This window comes from Solea senegalensis, unplaced genomic scaffold, assembly GCF_019176455.1.
Source record: "Solea senegalensis isolate Sse05_10M unplaced genomic scaffold, IFAPA_SoseM_1 scf7180000017657, whole genome shotgun sequence".
Lineage (NCBI taxonomy): Eukaryota > Metazoa > Chordata > Actinopteri > Pleuronectiformes > Soleidae > Solea > Solea senegalensis.
The window spans coordinates 21,504-41,464 of record NW_025322479.1 but is presented as its reverse complement, the minus strand read 5'-3'; the positions used below and the strand labels follow the sequence as shown (position 1 = coordinate 41,464).

At 44.4% G+C, this 19,961-nt stretch overlaps 2 protein-coding genes across 2 annotated transcripts; one reads left to right on the top strand and one right to left on the bottom strand.

Annotated features, from left to right (window-relative positions):
* The first annotated feature begins 718 nt into the window (after window positions 1-718).
* On the top strand, window positions 719-17,100 carry LOC122764778 (nuclear factor of activated T-cells, cytoplasmic 3-like). The gene is made up of 11 exons (XM_044018710.1): window positions 719-1,096; window positions 3,334-4,009; window positions 4,425-4,823; window positions 6,784-6,946; window positions 8,506-8,705; window positions 9,267-9,354; window positions 9,424-9,508; window positions 11,109-11,249; window positions 12,081-12,136; window positions 12,601-13,258; window positions 16,495-17,100. Exons 1-11 carry the CDS (start codon window positions 1,033-1,035, stop codon window positions 16,602-16,604), a joined length of 2,640 nt encoding a protein of 879 aa, XP_043874645.1. The 5' UTR covers window positions 719-1,032; the 3' UTR covers window positions 16,605-17,100.
* A 107-nt stretch (window positions 17,101-17,207) lies between these two features.
* LOC122764779 (programmed cell death protein 2-like) lies at window positions 17,208-19,119 on the bottom strand. Its single transcript, XM_044018711.1, has 2 exons — window positions 18,435-19,119; window positions 17,208-17,979 (listed from the first exon to the last, which is right to left on the bottom strand). The coding sequence occupies exons 1-2, from the start codon at window positions 18,880-18,882 to the stop codon at window positions 17,378-17,380; spliced, it is 1,050 nt and encodes a 349-aa protein (XP_043874646.1). The 5' UTR covers window positions 18,883-19,119; the 3' UTR covers window positions 17,208-17,377.
* Window positions 19,120-19,961: the final 842 nt, after the last annotated feature.

Genomic DNA, 19,961 nt, shown 5'->3' with positions numbered 1-19,961 from the left:
TGTGTAATTTTAACATTTAATTCAATAAGATTTCCCTTTAATTTGGCCGGTTTTGAGTTGATGAAAACGTGTTGAATTACCAAAACTGAAGGTGTGAATTGAAACCGCAAATTGGATAAATCATACTTAACCAAACACAGTATTTAGTATTTGGCGGTTTTATCTTTAAGTTGTAAGTGTGTCTTTTTATTCGTCCTTTTTTAAAAAAACACAGGACACCACTCACTCCTGTGCTTTCATTTGTCCTTGATTATTTTCTGATTAATTGTCTGACAGTCCAAACTATGATGTGTGTCCGTAAATGGACAGACAGACAAACAATCTAATTTTATTTTAGATAATGGGAGTCGAAATTATTTACTTTAAATAAATACAAATCGACCATTAAAATCACATTGATATATTTATTTCTGTATTTATTTATTAATTCACTATTTTATGTATTTATTAAGTAATTCATTGATTTATTCTTTTATTTATGCATTTATTCATTCATTTATTTTTATGTCATGTATCGTTCTCCATACAAACCAATTTAATAAGTTTAAACTCGTGGTGAAATGTATCAAATGTGAACGTGTAAACCATAAAGTATGAGCGTGTTAAGTCCTATAATATAATATAATATAAAATAAAATAAAATAAAATATAATATAATATGTCTTTTTTTTAAGTATTTTTGAAGCGCACGCAGAAAAGCATGAACCCCGACCTAAAGTTTACGTAGTGGCCGTGAACGCAGCGTGAGGATCAAACCTGGAGGAGAGGAAACGCGGACGAACAGAAACCGCGAACGCAAAGTTTACGCAAATATGGGAGTTTTACGCTTTCACTTCGCAGTGCGAGGACGAATTTTCTGACCGTGAACGCGCTTATTTACAACTTTACTGTCGGGAGTTTGTCAGAGTGTTGTTGTTGTTGTTGTTGTTGAAGTTGAAGCGTCGGTTGAGGCAGAGTTCTGCTTTCGGGGAGAGAGACAGGTGGACAGACAGACAGCTTTAACGTGAGGACTGTCGCAGTTGTGTTGGTCAAATGAACTGCGCGGACGAGCTGGACTTCAGACTGAGCTTCGAGGACGAGGACAAACACTCAGCAGGTACGTGGCGTTAGCGAGCTGTCAATCGAGCTAAGCTAACGGGAGTTAGCGCGAGCTCCACCGGACGTCCGGGCGCTCGTTTTTCAAAGTAAAACCACAGAGCGAACGCGGCAGCCTTCTCTTCAATGCCACGTTATTGTTATTCTTGAGTGAAAGTACAAGTGTGATTACAGAAAATGGCTTTAGTAGAAGTTTATAATCTTACTTCAATAAAAGCTTTAAAGTATGTTACTTTTACTATACTGAAGTATTCGATTTGATTTGGTAGTAACGAGTAATCTTCCCATTCACAAGCTGCAACATGTGATTCAGTGTCTTTGCTCAAGGACACACATAGACGAGCAGAGCCAGGAATTGAACCCACAACCTTCCAGTTGAAAGACAACTCACTCACTCACTCACTCACTCAGTCTGTTTTGACTTCCTGGTTTTCTAACTGATCTGTGGCATCACCACCTGCTCCTCTTCCTCTCTCTCTGTGTGTGTGTGTGTGTGTGTGTGTGTTCTTGAATTTGTGCTTCTTTAGGCCTTTTTTTCTTTTCTGTAGTACTCCTCATGGAGACTAAAACCTGGTCCTAACAAGACAGAACCTTATTTCTGAGGAGCAGATTTAAGACTTGAATTGTGGTTATGGTTTAGGGTTAGTCATTAACTGGTTGTTGTTAAAGTTAGTGATGAGGCTTTGTTTTCGTCTCAGCCCTAAGAAGAATAGCTACACAAACCTGTGTGTGTGTTCTTGTATGTATGTCTTTGTGAGGACATTTTGTCTGGTGAGAGGGCTTTTTTTGGGGGAGTTAAGTCCTGGTTGTAGGTTTAGAGTTAGGTGTATAGTTGTGATGGTTCAAGGTTAGGTAGAGGGTCAGGGACTGCTCTATGACTATGAGTGTCCAAAAAATGTACAAAAAATAGGAAGTGAGGACATTCTGTCTCGTTCTTATGTTCTGTCACACATGAAAAGGCCTGTTGATGGGTTAAGGTTGGTTGGTTCTAGGGATAGAGTTAGAATTAGGTTGGTGCTTAAAGGTTAGTATAAGGGGGAGGGAATTATGTCCATGAGTGTCCTCACTTTTCCACTAAACAGTTCCAGCACCACTCAGCTCGGCTCGGCTCGACCCGACCACACCCACAGGGAACTTCTTCTTCGTATTTTGGCACGGTTATTTTTCTTCTCCATCAGTGATAGAACCTGGTACCTGGTGTTTTTAGTTCCTGCTCTGACGAGGTTCAGCTCAGCCGATGTGACGCCGACAGACTGCCGGCCACTGAGTGGTCAGAGAATGTCGTCACTGGAGAGTCATGAGCGCGACGTCTAACACAAGAATCAAAGACAACAATGTCCAACTGTAGATCACTTCAAAAGACTTAAGAATCTACTAATAGTTCCAAAATCTACAAAAATTATTTGTTCATCTTCACAACAACAACAAAATCATATTGAGTTCAGAGCTTTTATTCTGAAAAAAGAACTTATTCAAATGGATTCTGTTGCTAAAATTGTCAGTTTGCTTTCAGGGTGAGAGTTGTTAAGGTTAAATGTTGGGGTTAAGTATTTAGTTAAGATGTTTAATTTTAGGGTAAGGGGATTGCATTGTGTCCATGACTGTCCTCACTGAGATCGCCGGACAAGAAAGTGTGTGTGTGTGTGTGTGTGTGTGTGTGTGTGGGAGTCGTTGAAGCAGATCGCAGTTGCTGCTTTGTTGCCTTTTTTGCATGTCATGTGCAAAGTATGTGTGTGATATTAATAGAGGTGTGTGTGTGTGTGTGTGTGTGTGTGTGTGTGATAATGATCTGTGACTATGACTAGTCCAGTGCTGCTGCTACAGTGTGACATGTGACACCAGGTCAGTGTGTGTGTGTGTGTCTCTCTCACACACACACTCTCTCTCTGTCTCTCTCACAGACACACTCTCACGCACACACACACACACACAGACTACACAATCATGATGATGATGATGATAAGGGATGGGACGATGTATTTATTGTGTTGACTGGGTTACTCAGGTTACACTGGAACATCATTAAATATTCATTGTTGTTGATTTTGTTGGTTTATCTGGTTTAAGTCCACTTCATTTATTCTTTTTACCTTTATGTATAGTTTGCATTTTATTCTACATTTGTACATCTATATATACACTAACTAACTAACTAACTAACTAACTAACTAACTAACTAACTAACTAACTAACTAACTGTTTTAACGATTCCACGTCTTTGCCATCTTCTCGTCCCAGGTCCAGATCTCCATGTGAGGAGGCCTCCCCCCTCCACACAGGCTCTAGTGGAACAGTCCGTGAACCAGGAGCTGTCAAGCGACCCCCCATATTTGACCAGCACACACAACTACCAGCATGTTGGCTGTGAATCGCATGGGCCCCAGTATGGAGCCCAGGGGAACCCCAGAGCGTTTGACTGTCCAAGTATTCAGATCACCTCCATAGCTCCTAACAGCCATGGGGAGCCCAGCACCGGACAGGAAGCTTTGGCAGTGGGTGGTGCAGAGGGGGGCTACTCTGAGGCGTCCTGGTCCAGAGACCAGTTGTATTTGCCGACTGACCCCTGCTACCGGGACCCGGCCTTCTGCCCAAGTCCCTGCAGCAGCATGTCTTCCAGGAGCTGGATGTCTGACCTCTCGTCCTGCGAGTCCTTCTCCCACATCTACGACGATGTGGAGGTGGAGCTAGGCGATGCGGCACGTCCCGCACTAGGGTCCCCACTGGGGTCTCCTTTGGGGTCTCCGGGCTGTGGGGGCGGGGCCTTTGGGGTGGAGTTATGGCAACAGAAATACCAACATCCTTTAGCCTTTAGCCCGTCGCTATCGCCCCATCAGTCGCCTCATCAGTCGCCCTGCCACTCCCCTCGCACCAGCGTCACAGAGGAGAGCTGGCTGAACCGTCGACCCACGTCCAGGTACGAAGAGTAACTATCCCCTCTCTGCCCAGTGCCTGATTGGAAGAGTGGAATTAGAAAAGCTGAGAGTTAAATGTGAACACAATAGCTGGCGTTTGACCAGAGAAGCCGTGGATTAGGGCTGCAAGTAATAATAACATTTGAAATGACATCATAGTGAAGATTTAAGTCACTAAATGTGACCTCTGACCTCTGCAGTGAGGACTTTTTCAGAAAGTGAGGATATTTTTTTAGAAACTGAAGACATTTTCAGAAAGGGACAACAAGTGAGGACATGAGGACAAGAAACACAGCAAATACACCACAGCCTTTGCACCTCTCTGCGCTCGGGTCCTAAAAACATTGTCCAGACTAGAGGACCCCGAGTCTCTCCTGGTCAGAACTGCTTCAGGTTCATTGTGATTTTTCTCCGCAGGTCATCGTCCAGGCCGAGCTCCCCCTGTGGAAAGAGACGCCACTCCAGCGCTGACCCCCGCGTCCACACCCGCTCGCCCTCCCCCCACCACTCACCCAGCCCCACGCCGAGTGCCTCCCCGCGTGACAGCGTGACAGAAGACGCGTGGGCAGGAAGCCCCGCCCCTGCCCTCGGGCCCCTGCTGATGTCCGGCTACCAGGAGCTGGACGTCCCTTCCAAGACCAGGAGGACGTCGGGGAGCTCGCTGGGACTCCTCCCCGCTCAGGGAGACCCGGTGCTGGAACTGCTGCGGGATTCTGAAGAGGGTCACGAGCAGGACGGCCTGGCCGAGCTCTTCCTTCAGGTTCCCTCCCACTTCAGCTGGAACAAACCCAAACCTGGAAACCCTCCTCTGTTCAGGTTGGCTTTCAGTGAATGTTATTGTTTACTCTTTGAGCTGAGAAGATTGCATGGAAATCTCACACTCGATATCGGTTCAATGACATGTCGTCGTCCTTCCTCGTGCAGTACGGTAATCGTTACGCAAAGTTCGACATTTTAATCAACAAATGACGGCGCTCTAAAGTAAACAATCTGTGCCAGTGATCATGTGGTCATGTGTGTCCTCACGGTAGAGGGAGTTTACAGCGGGACAACGGTGGAGAAGGCTACGTTAAGAAATGCTCCATCCTCGTTCAATACATAGACTCTTTGACCTTTGACCTTTAAACTGTTCACCATAACGTTTTGGTTTTCTTCACTAAGATTAGCGTTAGGCCAGTAATAATTATGGCTATGGTTAGAGTAATGCTGCTTTTCCTCTACACAGTTCCAGCACGGCTCGACTCTACTCAGTTTGGTACGGTTTTCCATGACTTCATAGCTCCTCCTCAACGAGGGGCGGAGTCATCAAAGCACGGTGCATGAAACTGTTGTGACGTAGTTTTCTATGCAACACACACACACACACGCAAACTAGCGACTTGTAAAGCAGTTGTTTTGGGTGAAAGTGAATCACTAAAAAGAATCATTCAGTACTTCCTGCATGAGCGGAGCAACAGAACAGTCACTGAACTGAAATACCAGTGAACGCGGTCACGAAATACACCTGACTCCTGTTACGTATTGGCATTTTACAGATTAACACATGTTTTGGAACTAAAGATTTTGGGATTATAAATAGATTTAGGGATTATAAATAGATTTAGGATTTATAAGTAGATTTTGGGATTATAAATAGATTTTGGGATTATAATTATGGACATTGTTGTCTTTGATTCTTGTGTCGGACGTCGCACTCATGACTCTTCAGTGACGATACACTCTGACCAATCAGTGACCTTCAGTTGATGTCACATTTTTTATCACTGTTGGAAAAGTTGTGCTGGAACTGTGTAATGGTAAAATAAAGTGCTGTTAGTCAATGCAATGTCCTCTAAAGTCGTGGAAACCACACTGTGTGTGTGTGTGTGTGTGTGTGTCTCTGCTGGTCACATGACTAAGTCTAATCAATGTTATAATCTACAATAAAACATAGATCAGAGAGTCCTCTGGCTCTAACACGTTCTTATCTTCTACTGGTCAAGTGTAACTGCAGTGAAACTTGAACTTCAGATTTCTTTTGCAGTGTGTTTGTATGTGGGAGTCGTTCACTCATTGGACAAACTCCAAACGTGTTCTTACGACATCGTGTGTAAACATTAGGTTTAGTCTGTGATATCTCAAGAACACGTTCACGTCTTTATCTCACTGTGAGACAGACTTTTACAACAGGAAAGTGATGTTTGTAAACCACTCACTCTCCCATACCAAACCCCATAGAGAAAATCAGTGATTTTAGCTGCGGGACACAGGAGCTGCTGGTCCTCTGCTGCCTCGTGTGGTCACTTTGTGTCACTGAGGTCAATCTGAATGAAGGATTTTAAACACAGAGGTTTCAAAATAAGACATTTGAACTTAGTGATGGGGGCAGCAGTGGATCAATAACTCCTGTGTGTGTGTGTGTGTGTGTGTGTGTGTGTGTGTGTGTGTGTGTGTGTGTGTGTGTGTGTGTGTGTGTGTGTGTGTGTGTGTGTGTGTGTGTGTGTGTGTGTGCGCGATGCTAAAATCACTGATTTTCTCTGTGGGGTTTGGTGTGGGAGAGTGAGTGGTTTACAAACATCACCTTCCTGTTGTAAAAGTCTGTCTCACAGTGAGATAAAGACGTGAACGTGATCTTGAGATATCATAGACTAAACCTAATGTTGATTTTGTTAATGGGCTAAAATGGTCTGTTTCCTGCCGGTGTCTCGGCAGTGAGCTGTCCGTTTCAATCTTTCTATGAAGCTTACACCATACTGTATGTGGACGTTGTGTCTTTGTTGTGTCCGTCTCCTCACAGCACCTCGTCCCCCCCTCCTCTCGACTGGCCTCTGCCCAGCCAGTATGACCAGTGTGAGCTGAGGCTGGAGGTTCAGCCCAAGTCCTACCACCGGGCTCATTATGAGACAGAGGGCAGCAGAGGGTCCATCAAAGCAGTGAGTGGAGGACACCCCGTTGTAAAGGTGCATTCCCACTTCTTTTTATTGAACTCACTTTTAGTTATTTGCGACAACGTTAAACTGAATAAGAGTTGTCAATGGGATTTTTTCAGTGCGGACAACAGTAAAGAAAAACTGATTTTAGCCACTTGGCTGAAGGCTCATCTCGTTTACCTTATCTTAAATCTAACAGAATCTTAGATTATCTTGAATATTTTCACAGATTGCCAACCTTGTCAAGCACTCACTCTCCCACACCAAAGTCCAGAGAGAAAATCAGTGATTTTAGCTGCTGGTCCTCTGCTGCCTTGTGTGGTCACTCTGTGTCACTGAGGTCAATCTGAATGAAGGATTTCAAACACCAAATTTACAAAACAAGACATTTGAACTCAGTAATGGAGGCAGCAGTGGATCAACAACTCCTGTGTGTGTGTGTGTGTGTGTGTGACGTTAAAATCACTGATTTTCTCTCTGGACTTTGGTGTGGGAGAGTGAGTGGTTTCCAAACTTTAGTTTCCTGTTGCAGAAGTCTGTCTGTCAGTGAGATAAAGATGACTAAAATGACTAAAAATGAGAAAAGGTGGCTAAAATCAGTTGTTCTAATTGACATGTATGGACTGATTGTGCTGCTTTTAAGTCAGAGTTTAATTTTGCTCTTGTCGATGGTGAACAGTCGTCTGTAGAACCAGAGAGCAGAGGCAAGCAGAGGCAAGCAGAGGCAAGCAGAGCTCCATCAAGGCCTCGTGTGAAACAGACACCCGCAGGGTTATTTTGGGTGTCACATTGTCAGGCTGCTGCTGCTGAAGCCAGATGAGCTTCGATGTGTGAAACTGCACTGTGTTTAGTGTCAAGACCAGGACAGCAGAGAGCTGCTGGATCTCACAGGAAACAGAACATCATCCCAATGATGGCTGCAGCAGGGGAGGGGTTTGTTAGTCCACAAACAGCCCTCACGTGGCTCGAACCTGATGTCATGCATTTCATCGTCAGATCTGTTACTGGAGCGTAAGGGGAAACGGAACCCTGCTGAACATGTTTTTATTCAGAGTCATTTCTTTGTTTCTGTTCACATCCACAGACACCAGAAGTAGTCCAAGTACTACAGTGAAAGTAAAAATGACTCTTTTACAAGTAAGAATACTTCACCTGAAGTTCATTTATTATAATGTACCAGAAGTACTGACAGTAGTACTGTTAAAGGTAGTCGTGAAAGTCTTCACTCCAGCAAAAGCACAAAACAAAAAGTATTCATGTACTCTATAAGACACAGTTTCTTTAAATTATCAAAACATTTCCAGGTAATTCTCATATATTCCCGTGGGAATTTTCTGCCCCTTTGCAACCCTAGTAGAGCCTGTGCTGGAATATTCTGTTATTTATGACAAGAGGAAGTTTTCAAACGCTGTGTGAAGGCCTCAAAGATGCTGCACACGGTGGGAATTGAACATTTGTCGTCTCTTCACATCGTCTAGTAGTGTCTGCAGTGTGTGCGTGCGTGTGAGTGTGTGAGTGAGTGAGTGAGTGCGCGTGTGGTGAGACAGTTGCACACGTTACATCTGTAAACTTTAAACTTTGGTCTGCAGTTGATTGGATTTAGCGAGCGGCCGGTCAGCATGCTGTTGTTCATCGGCACCGCAGACGAGCGCTACATTCGCCCCCACGCCTTCTACCAGGTTCACCGAGTGACGGGGAAGACGGTCACCACCACCTGCCAGGAGAAGATCCTGGGCTACAGCAAAGTCCTGGAGATCCCTCTGCTTCCAGAAAACAGCATGTCTGCCAGGTAACAGAAGCCTCAACAGCACCAGAATCGGGGTTAGCCTGATATCTACACATGACTCGGCTCAGCTCCACTCGCTTTTTTTTTTCTTTCTTCTCCATCAGTGATAGAACCTGGTACCTGGTGCTTTTTTTAGTTCCTGCTCTGACGAGGTTCAGCTGAGCCGATACTAAAATGTGACGTCAACAGACTGAAGGTCACTGATTGGTCAGAGGGCGTCGTCTCTGAAGAGTCATGAGTGCGACGTCCGACACAAGAATCAAAGCCAACAATGTCCAACTGTGTATTAAAGTTAAAAAGATTTAAAAGACTGCGGAGAAATTCCAAAATCTACTTATAGTTCCAAAATCTTCTTATAATCTCAAAATCTACTTATAGTTCCAAAATCTTCTTATAATCTCAAAATCTACTTATAGTTCCAAAATCTTTTTATAATCCCAAAATCTTTTTATAATCCCAAAATCTTCTTATAATCCCCAAATGTACTCATAATTCCAAAATCTACTTATAGTTCCAAATTCCACCGATTGGTCAGAGTGTGTCGTCATGTGATTTATTCCACAGCATCGACTGCGCCGGCATCCTGAAGCTGCGCAACGCCGACATCGAGCTGAAGAAAGGCGAGACGGACATCGGGCGCAAGAACACGAGGGTGAAGCTGCGCAACGCCGACATCGAGCTGAAGAAAGGCGAGACGGACATCGGGCGCAAGAACACGAGGGTGCGAGTCGTGTTCAGAGTCGCCGTGCCTCAGACGGACGGACAAATGCTGTGGCTCCAGACGGCGTCCATTCCCGTAGAGTGCTGTAAGTCGCTGCTAATATGAACGTGTCGCTTTCAGGCCTGCAACAACTCAGCCATTATTCCGAGATTACTATATTGATTTTGATGCAGCGTCTTCTCACACTCACACATACACAGGGGACGTGTCCGTGCATTAACCTCATGTTAATGTTACAGGATGTCACTATTGTTGGTTCTTAATCTCCATAAACAAGCAGACATGTAAGCATAATCTGTGTTGTGCTGCAGGTCACTCTTCTTAAAGTGGTTCTTAATCTCCATAAACAAACAGACATGTAAGCATAATCTGTGTTGTGCTGCAGGTCACTCTTCTTAAAGTGGTTCTTAATCTCCATAAACAAGCAGACATGTAAACATAATCTGTGTTGTGCTGCAGGTCACTCTTCTTAAAGTGGTTCTTAATCTCCATAAACAAACAGACATGTAAGCATAATCTGTGTTGCTGCAGGTCACTCTTCTTAAAGTGGTTCTTAATCTCCATAAACAAGAACATGTAAGCATAATCTGTGTTGTGCTGCAGGTCACTCTTCTTAAAGTGGTTCTTAATCTCCATAAACAAACAGACATGTAAACATAATCTGCGTTGTGCTGCAGGTCACTCTTCTTAAAGTGGTTCTTAATCTCCATAAACAAACAGACATGTAAACATAATCTGTGTTATGCTGCAGGTCACTCTTCTTAAAGTGGTTCTTAATCTCCATAAACAAACAGACATGTAAACATAATCTGTTGTGCTGCAGGTCACTCTTCTTAAAGTGGTTCTTAATCTCCATAAACAAACAGACATGTAAGCATAATCTCGCTTGTGCTGCAGGTCACTCTTCTTAAAGTGGTTCTTAATCTCCATAAACAAACAGACATGTAAGCATAATCGTTTGTGCAGGTCACTCTTCTTAAAGTGGTTCTTAATCTCCATAAACAAACAGACATGTAAGCATAATCTGTGTTGTGCTGCAGGTCACTCTTCTTAAAGTGGTTCTTAATCTCAAACAGACATGTAAACATAATCTGTGTTGTGCTGCAGGTCACTCTTCTTAAAGTGGTTCTTAAAGTGGTTCTCCATAAACAAACAGACATGTAAGCATAATCTGTGTTGTGCTGCAGGTCACTCTTCTTAAAGTGGTTCTTAATCTCCATAAACAAGCAGACATGTAAAATCTGTGTGTGCTGCAGGTCACTCTTCTTAAAGTGGTTCTTAATCTCCATAAGCAAACAAACATGCATAATCTGTGTTGTGCTGCAGGTCACTCTTCTTAAGTGGTTCTTCTCCATAAGCAAACAGACATGTAAGCATAATCTGTGTTGTGCTGCAGGTCACTCTTCTTAACGTGGTTCTTAATCTCCATAAACAAACAGACATGTAAGCATAATCTGTGTTGTGCTGCAGGTCACTCTTCTTAAAGTGGTTCTTAATCTCCATAAACAAACAGACATGTAAACATAATCTGCAGGTCACTCTTCTTAAAGTTGGTTCTTAATCTCCATAAACAAACAGACATGTAAGCATAATCTGTGTTGTGCTGCAGGTCACTCTTCTTAAAGTGGTTCTTAATCTCCATAAACAAGCAGACATGTAAACATAATCTGTGTTGTGTTGTGCAGCTCAGCGCTCCGGGCAGGAGCTTCCTCAGGTGGACAGCTTCTGTCCCAGCTGCTGCTCAGTGGACGGCAGAGAGGAGCTGCTCATCACAGGGTCCAACATCTCCACACTGTCCAGGGTAGTTTTCACCGAGAAAGGACCCGGTGAGTTCTGACTACATTTACACATCAAATGTGTCCCTCACCACCATACATGCGTGTTTTGCGTCGGTGAGGGCGATTACACGATGCGTCCTCTAGGGGGCAGTGCCGGGTACTAAGTTGCAGGCATTGACAAACATAGCGACCATTAAAAGCGATCAATTTGATCCGAGATGAGACGAAATGCGAACAGATTTTGCGGCGGGGGAATATTACTTAGTCATTTTCACTATTTCCATGTGTCTGCCGCAAATTGTGACAACTTGTGTTGCTGGTTCAGCTCCTGGAATCTAACAAAATTAGATTTGTGTCGATATTATGTAACAACACACAAATGAACCACAAAAAAGAAAATATGGATTTAATCATTCATAAAATGTGTTTATTCTTATTCTTTTATCCTGGCACTGCAAACTTGTTCTTTGCACTTCCTAGTTTTTTTGTTTGCAATTCTGACCATGGGCGGGGCTTAGGAAGCTGCCTGCTGATTGGCTACTGGGTTTTCGAGCGACTGCTTAATGGGCAGGAAGTAGACCCGTGCTTGGAGTCGTCGTACGTAATATCTCAAAGATAATCTGACAAATGTTAGCTGTCGCTACAAAACTCAGTAGCCAATCAGCAGGCAGCTTCCTGCAAGGCCCCGCCCATGGTCAGAATCGCAAACGAAAAACCAGGGAGCGCAAAAGCAAGCGAACAAAAAGCTCCGCCCTCTTTTGCGTAAAGAGTATAAATGGGCCTTGAACTTTTCCTTTTCTTTTTTTCTTTCATACCTTTGGAGGAAAATGTGGTGATTTATTAACTGACTGAAGTTCCGTCCATGTCTTTGTCCCTCAGATGGAAAGTCACTGTGGGACCTGGATGCCAGAGTTGTGCCAGAAAAAAGTAGCAGCGTAAGTGGAGACGTTCTCTGTGGACGGTCATGTTTTCTCTCCACTGATGCCTAGTGTTTGCTCATTGTGTGAACTGTTGGGATTCTGTCTATGTCCAGAGCCTTGAGATCATGTACGTTATACAAATAAAATTGAATTGAATTGAATCATGTGACTCCAGGACGTCACATCCTTCAACTCCTTTTATTTATTTATTTACATAAACAAAAACAAAAAAAGACGCTCTGCAGTGAAGAGGTCTTTATGAACCTTTTTGCGATGTCGAGGCATCTGGACGTCTGAGCGTCCAGAGTCTTAAAAAGGACAGTCTGACACAATTGTTGCTATGGTGATATCTTGAAGCAGCAGAAACTGACTGTGCTTCCAGGATCTCTGTCCCTCTGTCCCTCTGTCCCTCTGTCCCTCTGTCCTCCATGTGATATCGACTGACTGAAGGATTAATCTTGACGTTCTCTGTCCTTCAGACCAGCATCACAGTGGAGGTCCCTCCTTACTATAAGAAGACTTTGAGTCCGGTCCAAGTCCAGTTCTACGTCTCAAACGGGAAGAGAAGGAGGAGTCTAACACAGAGCTTCACCTACCTGCCTGGAGTTGGACGTCAGCTCCCTGGTGCAGCTGGACCCCCGCTGGTTAAACAGGAATGCTGGGAGCTGGACCACATCTCCCACAATCCACCCGGATTCAGCCCACATGTGGCACATTATGATTCCTGTGGTCATCCCACCCAGAAGGAACCTGGTCTCCGTCCTCCTCCACCCTCTGTCCCCCATCAAACTCCTTTGATGTTTCCTCACACCGCCTCCTCTCTTCCTTCTCACACCTCCTTCATTCCTCTTCAGACGTCCATCATGCCTCCTCATACCTTCACAGTTCCTCCTCAGATGTGCCCGCTACCTCCTCAGGCTTCTCCCGTCCCCCTTCAGACCTTCACTGTGCCTACTCAAACCTCCTCGCTGTCCCCCATTGGATCTCAGAGGGAACTACCTCCATCTTTGAGTTCCAGCAGAGTCTTCATGACCCCCACTGGTCCCCAGAAGGAGTCTCTGCCGAGCATCAAGCAAGAACCTGAAGACCAGCTGGGTCTGGGATCCCTGGGTCTTCAGGAGATCACACTGGATGACGGTAGGAAGCAGAGAATGTTTGAACAGGTGGGATGGGCTATGAAAACACAGACTCCGATTCAGGCCTGAGACTCTTTAGATTCAGGTCTGAAACTCTTTAGATTCAGATCTGAAACTCTTTAGATTCAGGTCTGAGACTCTTTAGACTGTTTAGATTCAGGCCTGAGACTCATCAGATTCAGGTCTGAAACTCTGTTCTCTGTGCCCAACAGTCTGTCTGTCTGTCTGTCTGTCTGTGTCTGTCTGTCTGTGTGTGTCTGTCTGTCTGCCTGTCTGTGTGTGTGTGTCTGTGTCTGTCTCTGTGTGATCCTGGTTAATAATAGTTGTGTGTGTGTGTGTGTGTGTGTGTGTGTGTGTGTGTCTGTGTGTGTGTGTGTGTGTGTGTGTGTGTGTGTGTGTGTGTGTGTGTGTGTCTGTGTGATCCTGGTTAATAATAGTTGTGTGTGTGTGTGTGTGTGTGTGTCTGTGTCTGTGTGTGTGTGTGTCTGTGTGTGTGTGTGTGTGTGTCTGTCTGTGTGTGTGTGTGTGTGTGTCTGTCTCTGTGTGATCCTGGTTAATAATAGTTGTGTGTGTGTGTGTGTGTGTGTGTGTCTGTCTGTGTGTGTGTGTGTGTGTGTCTGTCTCTCTGTGTGTGTGTGTGTGATCCTGGTTAATAATAGTTAGGTGTGTGTGTGTCTGTGTGTGTGTGTCTGTGTGTGTGTGTGTGTGTGTGTGTGTGTGTGTGTCTGTGTCTGTGTCTGTCTCTGTGTGATCCTGGTTAATAATAGTCGTGTGTGTGTGTGTTGCAGTGTCTCAGTTGGTGGCAGCAGCTGTCGTCAGGCCTCTGAGCCTCCTCCTGCACACACACACTCACACACACACACTCACACACACACGCGCACGCACACACAAACACACTCCTGCACAAACACTGTGTATGTGTGTGTGCGTGATGTAAAGGTCAAACGACTTGCCTTTCTTAACATTGTCATTTCTTTAAAACAGTGTCAGCTGTTCAAACTATAACGGTACATCACTTTAAGTGTTGCAACAGCAAAGAATTGTGGGACGGCTTTGTGTCCTTTACTTCAGTCAAGGATAGTGCAGTGTATCCTATGCTAAAGGAGATAAGGAAAGGAATCACTGAAGCTCCTTCATCAGTTCCTAACATGGCTGCCACTGACTGAAAATGTCTGAATCTTTTTTCTATTTTGAACAAAAGTCTCGACTCTTAAAATGTCTTCAGAACGTGTCCACGTCTTTATCTCACTGTGAGACAGACGCTGGTCTACTGCTGCCTCGTGTGGTCACTTTGTGTCACTGAGGTCAATCTGAGCGGATTATTTTAAAAGCCAAAGTCACAAAACCAAACATTTGAACTTCGTGATGGAGTTCTGTGTTTAAAATCCTTGGTTCAGATTTGCCTCAGTGACACAAAGTGACCACACGAGGCAGCAGTGGACCAGCAGCTAAAATCACTGGTTTTCTCTATGGACTTTGGTGTGGGAGAGTGAGCGGTGTGTTAGTGTTAGTGACTGAAGACGATAATGATGATCATTAGAGTCTTGTCTCCTCAGTTTCAGGTTTCACTCGCTCTGCTATGAATAGACTGAAGCGGAGGCGGGGCCATTTTCTGCTCTGTAAATACACACACACAACAACATTGATAATTCAGTCATGTTTAGTGTTGAAATGAAACATTTGATTGATTCTCTTAACTGTGCTGCTGTAACACTGTAACTGTGTAACACTCTGTTGGACACATGAACAATCACCTCAGCTATCTTATCTTATCTCGTCTTTCCTTAACTTATCTTCTGCTATCTCGTTTTTCCTTAACTTATCTTCTGCTATCTCGTCTTTCCTTAACTTATCTTCTGCTATCTTGTCTTTCCTTAACTTATCTTCTGCTATCTTGTCTTTCCTTAACTTAACTTCTGCTATCTCGTCTTTCCTTAACTTATCTTCTGCTATCTTGTCTTTCCTTAACTTATCTTCTGCTATCTTGTCTTTCCTTAACTTCTGCTATCTTCTTTCCTTAACTTATCTTCTGCTATCTTGTCTTTCCTTAACTTAACTTCTGCTATCTCTCTTTCCTTTATCTTCTGCTATCTTGTCTTTCCTTAACTTATCTTCTGCTATCTCGTCTTTCCTTAACTTATCTTCTGTTATCTCGTCTTTCCTTAACTTATCTTCTGCTATCTTGTCTTTCCTTAACTTATCTTCTGCTATCATGTCTTTCCTTAACTTCTGCTGTCTTGTCTTTCCTTAACTTATCTTCTGCTATCTCGTCTTTCCTTAACTTATCTTCTGCTATCTCGTCTTTCCTTAACTTCCTGCTATCTCGTCTTGCTATCTCGTCTTTCCTTAACTTATCTTCTGCTATCTCGTCTTTCCTTAACTTATCTTCTGCTATCTTGTCTTTCCTTAACTTATCTTCTGCTATCTTGTCTTACTTGATCCGTCTTACTTCATCTCACCTCTTCATCCATCTTGTGTTATCATACTTGAGTTTACTTGATCTTATGGTGGTTGGGTCACCGTGTTTTTGTAAAAAAAAATGTTGACAGGAAGTTTGAAATTAGGACTATTATGTGTCATTGTGTAAGACATGCATTAACAATATTTAAACATTAACTATAGAGTCTTACACAAAGGCACTCTTGAAATACTGTTTTAACAAACACAAAAAAGTACAATTGTTTTCACTCTAGTTAAATCTATCAAAATATACATTTAAATAATTTAGCTGAAGTTTGGAGAAGTAGTCACAGCCAAGTCATTTGGTAAGATCAAGCAAGGCTCTGTAACTTGTATGGTTTTCTTTAAACTCCATGTGCTCCATGTTCAGCATTGACTCAAAGTACCTGAGGGAAACCCTGCTCGTTATTCCTTACCTTAGTCTTACCGTGCTTTATCTTATCTTAAGCAGCAGTTTGTGTCGTGGTGCTCCCTCTGGTGGTCTGTTGGGGAAACTGCAGCTCAGTTTTCACTCCTGTTCATGCAGTCATTTTATAAAAGAAAACCTCCTTTAACCCAGTGACGTTCTCAAACGTGTCGTTTGGTCCACAAACCAGAAAATATTCATATTTCAGAAGCTTAAAAACAGTAGTTATAGTCCTATATCATTTTTACTGTCTAGTTGTTTGTTTGTTTTTAGTACACTCTTAAGTAGTTAGTTAGTAGTTAGTGGAGGACAAAGCGGTCGAAGATGGATGAAAGTAATAACCCTGTTTGGTGGTTGTGTGTGTTTTGCAGTGAACGAGGTCATCGACAGAGACATCAGCGGTCTGAGCGCCGCTGTGCGCCTCGACCAGTTGGACCAGTACCACCAGTACGACTCCAAATTCCACAGAGCGTCTCAGTAACAGCTTCTGCCGACAATCACAAACACTGACTTTCAAGTGCCTGAAAACCACACGAGTGTCACACGGTTCTTTCCTCCTCTGTCTCAGGAATCTTAGCGCTAACTCGTACCTCAGCGACAAACCAAAGATGTTTCTTTGTTTTTAAAAAAATCTTTTGCACAACAAATAGGGGAAATTGTTGAATAAAACTGATTTAAAAAAGGGCTGTAAATCGACGGTACGGTGTTGTAATGCGACACCGTTACAACAATCAGAGACTTGTGTTGTTATTTATTGGCTAATTCATTATGAAATCTATTTTTGATACTCTGGATCTGATCTGTTAACACTTAAATCCTGCTGATTTTATTTTATATTTTTTAAATATCTCAGTTTATGTTTCCTTCACTGTACGACATCACTGCTGTTCAACCTGGAGGAACTCTTCTGGTGTGAAGCTTTAAGACGCTGAATTATTGAAATGTATCATAAGGTTGAAGTAAAAACTAAACGGAAAGAAAAATCTCCTGTGTTTTTATAATTAGAAAAGCAGCAGCAGGAGAAACCGTAGACACAGAAGAAGAAGAAGACGAAGCAGAGGAAAACAAACAGCAGGAGGTGGAATATTGTCAAAATTGTCATATTGTATTGGACATAAAAGTGAAATCAGAACATCTGTCATGAAAAGTGGACGTTGTGAAGCGTTCACAGGCACTCGGTTGTCCCGGGTGGATGTTGACGTTGGTAATGGAGAGAGAAGGTCCACCAGACGAGCAGCTTCCATCTGACCAATCTCATTTAAACAGCTTCTGGTCCGGGTCGCCCTGAACATAGCAGAACTCTTCCACGGCTGATCCAGAGCCTTCTGTCCAGCAGCTGTTGGTGCAGGTGTAAACCAGAACCGTCCCGAACTCCAGCTCCGCCTCGGCGTCCTTCCTCCGCAGCTGACTGACCAGCGCCGGCATCAGCTGCAGCTCAAACGTTCTGGATCCTCCGCAGGAGCCGCACGGCGCCACCACCGGAGCCGTGTTCGCTGGCGGCTCCGAGATGAAGAGCGGCCTCCCGCCACGACAGTAACGCAAGATCTGCTGAGGACAGATCGAGATCCTCTTCATGAACCTGGAGAAGATGGCATCTCCGTGTCTGGCTCTTGACTTCTCGTACTTCTCCTGCCCACGATCGCCGACGCCCTCGCCACAGTCCAGCCCGCCCACTGCCACGCCCTCTCTACTCTCGTACTCCCTCAACAGCTGCTGGGCGTGGTCCAGGTCGTCCTCGCCGCGAAGATCCGACTCATCCACCACACTGACGAAGAACGAGCGGAAAACAGGAACGTCGTCATGTGACTCTCCCAAAGAGAGGTCCTGGAGTCTGCAGCTGAGAACAGCGCCCCCTGCTGAGCCACAGGAGGAAATCAAGCATTGGGGAGAACAAATGAGAACTGAGAATTTGTGTTTCAGATGCAGCTGATGTCAATGTCACTGAACCCCAGAGTCACTTCTAAGGTAGGGAAGACTGTTTTTAATGTTTGTTTGAAGGAGGTCCTGATAAAGTCAGTCTTCATCTCACTGTCAGACAGGACACTGAAGTTTGTAAACCACTCACTCTCCCACACCAAAGTCCAGGAGCTGCTGGTCCTCTGCTGCCTCGTGTGGTCACTTTGTGTCACTGAGGTTAACCTGAACAAAGGATTTCAAACCCTGAAATCACACAATAAGACATTTGAACTCTGACAGACTTTTGATGGCAGCAGTGGATCAACAGCTCCTGTGTGTGTGTGTGATGTTAAAATCACTGATCTTCTCTATGGACTTTGGTGTGACAGAGTGAGTGGCTTGTAGCGCCACCTACCTTCTGCCTCCTCCTTCACTCCCCCTCCTCCTCCCCAGCCGTCACCCTCCTCCTCCACGCCCCAGTCGTCAGCGCTGTCACACCAGTCTGTGGCCGACAGAGGCGCCTCCTGAGCGGGCGCAGACCTGCTGGGTTCCCGCTCAGCTTCCAGACTCTGAGAGCGGATCGCCCTCCAGCTCTCTGCCCTGCCGCAGCACTCTGCACCCGGGCACGCGAACAGACGCAGGGTCCTGTGGTAGGGCGACGCCTCCAGGGGGCAGTAGATCTGAGCCACGTGAGCTAACGGGGCTCCGCAGTGACCACAGCGGGGCCACGGCGGAGAGATGACCGGAGACCAGTCCGGGTGACCCCCCACTTTGTTAGTGAGGTGCGAGGACCGGTGTCTCTTTGGCTCGAGCTCTCCGTCACACACACCGAGCAGAATCACCTCCTGAGCGGATGAAGCCATCGCTCACATGTCGTGAGCGATGGCTCACATCCGTGGTCCGACATCAAAACATGACCGCCAGCCCGCCGGATAAAGTTCCGGGATGTTATTTAAAAAAACAACAACAAATAAAACTGAGCTGCCATTAATCAACATGACAATGTGAAAATAAATCTGACATTTTTCAAAAATCTAACACATTAAAACGCGGCTGTTGTGTATCAGGAGGGGAACACAGAGTAGTTCCTACCGGAACTGAAGATGTAGTTATTTAAGTTACGGGGGGTTCGTCCGTTTGAACACTTTCAATTGTAAACAAATAAATACTTTATTTTATTTTTGGGTTTTTTTTTTACTTTATAATTCTGGTTTGCAGGACAAATGTTACAGTAGTTTTGTTTTTTATTTAGTTAAGACTTTTGTTTACTCTATTGAGCTAGAATCTCAATATAATGAATTACAGGATTTTCTTTCCATCACACTGGCGGAAATGGGCTTCCATAAAAAATACCTATGCGGCCCAAAAAATAGTATAGTAAAAGTGTCCACAGGACACCTCGAGACATGGACATATGCTTCTATAGATCTTAATATGCTATATTTTTAATTCGTGGAGTTTCATATTTGTAAAATCTTCCTAAAGGCCATAAACAGCCCAGAAAAATCTTACTTCCCAGTGACGTCACAGGTGTGTACGAGCGCAGCAAAGCGCGGTCATGTGGCGTCTCGTGAACGTCAGTGCGATATAAAAACTTGATGAGAAATGTGAATAAATGAAGGCGATTATGAGTTTTTACTTGAATATTTTATAAATAAATATTACGACAAATCACTATATGAACCGAAGTACACTGCGTTACTGCCATCATACCTTTGGCTGTTCGTGCACGTAGCCGAGAGGCATTATGGGAGTCACACTTACTGCGCGCACAAGACTGCGCATGCTCTATGGGCAGCACGACCCGGACATAAACCCGGAAGTTAGACTATTTCACTGGCAGTTTTTAACTTGGCGTCTTTAACCGGAGTTTCCACCGTTGTTCGTTTCGGGTGGACGGATGGACGGTGGACGGATGGACGGTGGACGGTGGACGGATGGA

Coding starts and splice junctions, on each gene's coding strand:
- LOC122764778 (XM_044018710.1), top strand. CDS start 1,033: ATGAACTGCGCGGACGAGCTGGACTTCAGACTGAGCTTCGAGGACGAG. Junction 8,706..9,266: donor GAAAACAGCATGTCTGCCAG/GTAACAGAAGCC, acceptor TTTATTCCACAG/CATCGACTGCGCCGGCATCC. Junction 13,259..16,494: donor GGAGATCACACTGGATGACG/GTAGGAAGCAGA, acceptor TGTGTTTTGCAG/TGAACGAGGTCATCGACAGA.
- LOC122764779 (XM_044018711.1), bottom strand. CDS start 18,882: ATGGCTTCATCCGCTCAGGAGGTGATTCTGCTCGGTGTGTGTGACGGA. Junction 17,980..18,434: donor AGTGAAGGAGGAGGCAGAAG/GTAGGTGGCGCT, acceptor CCTGTGGCTCAG/CAGGGGGCGCTGTTCTCAGC.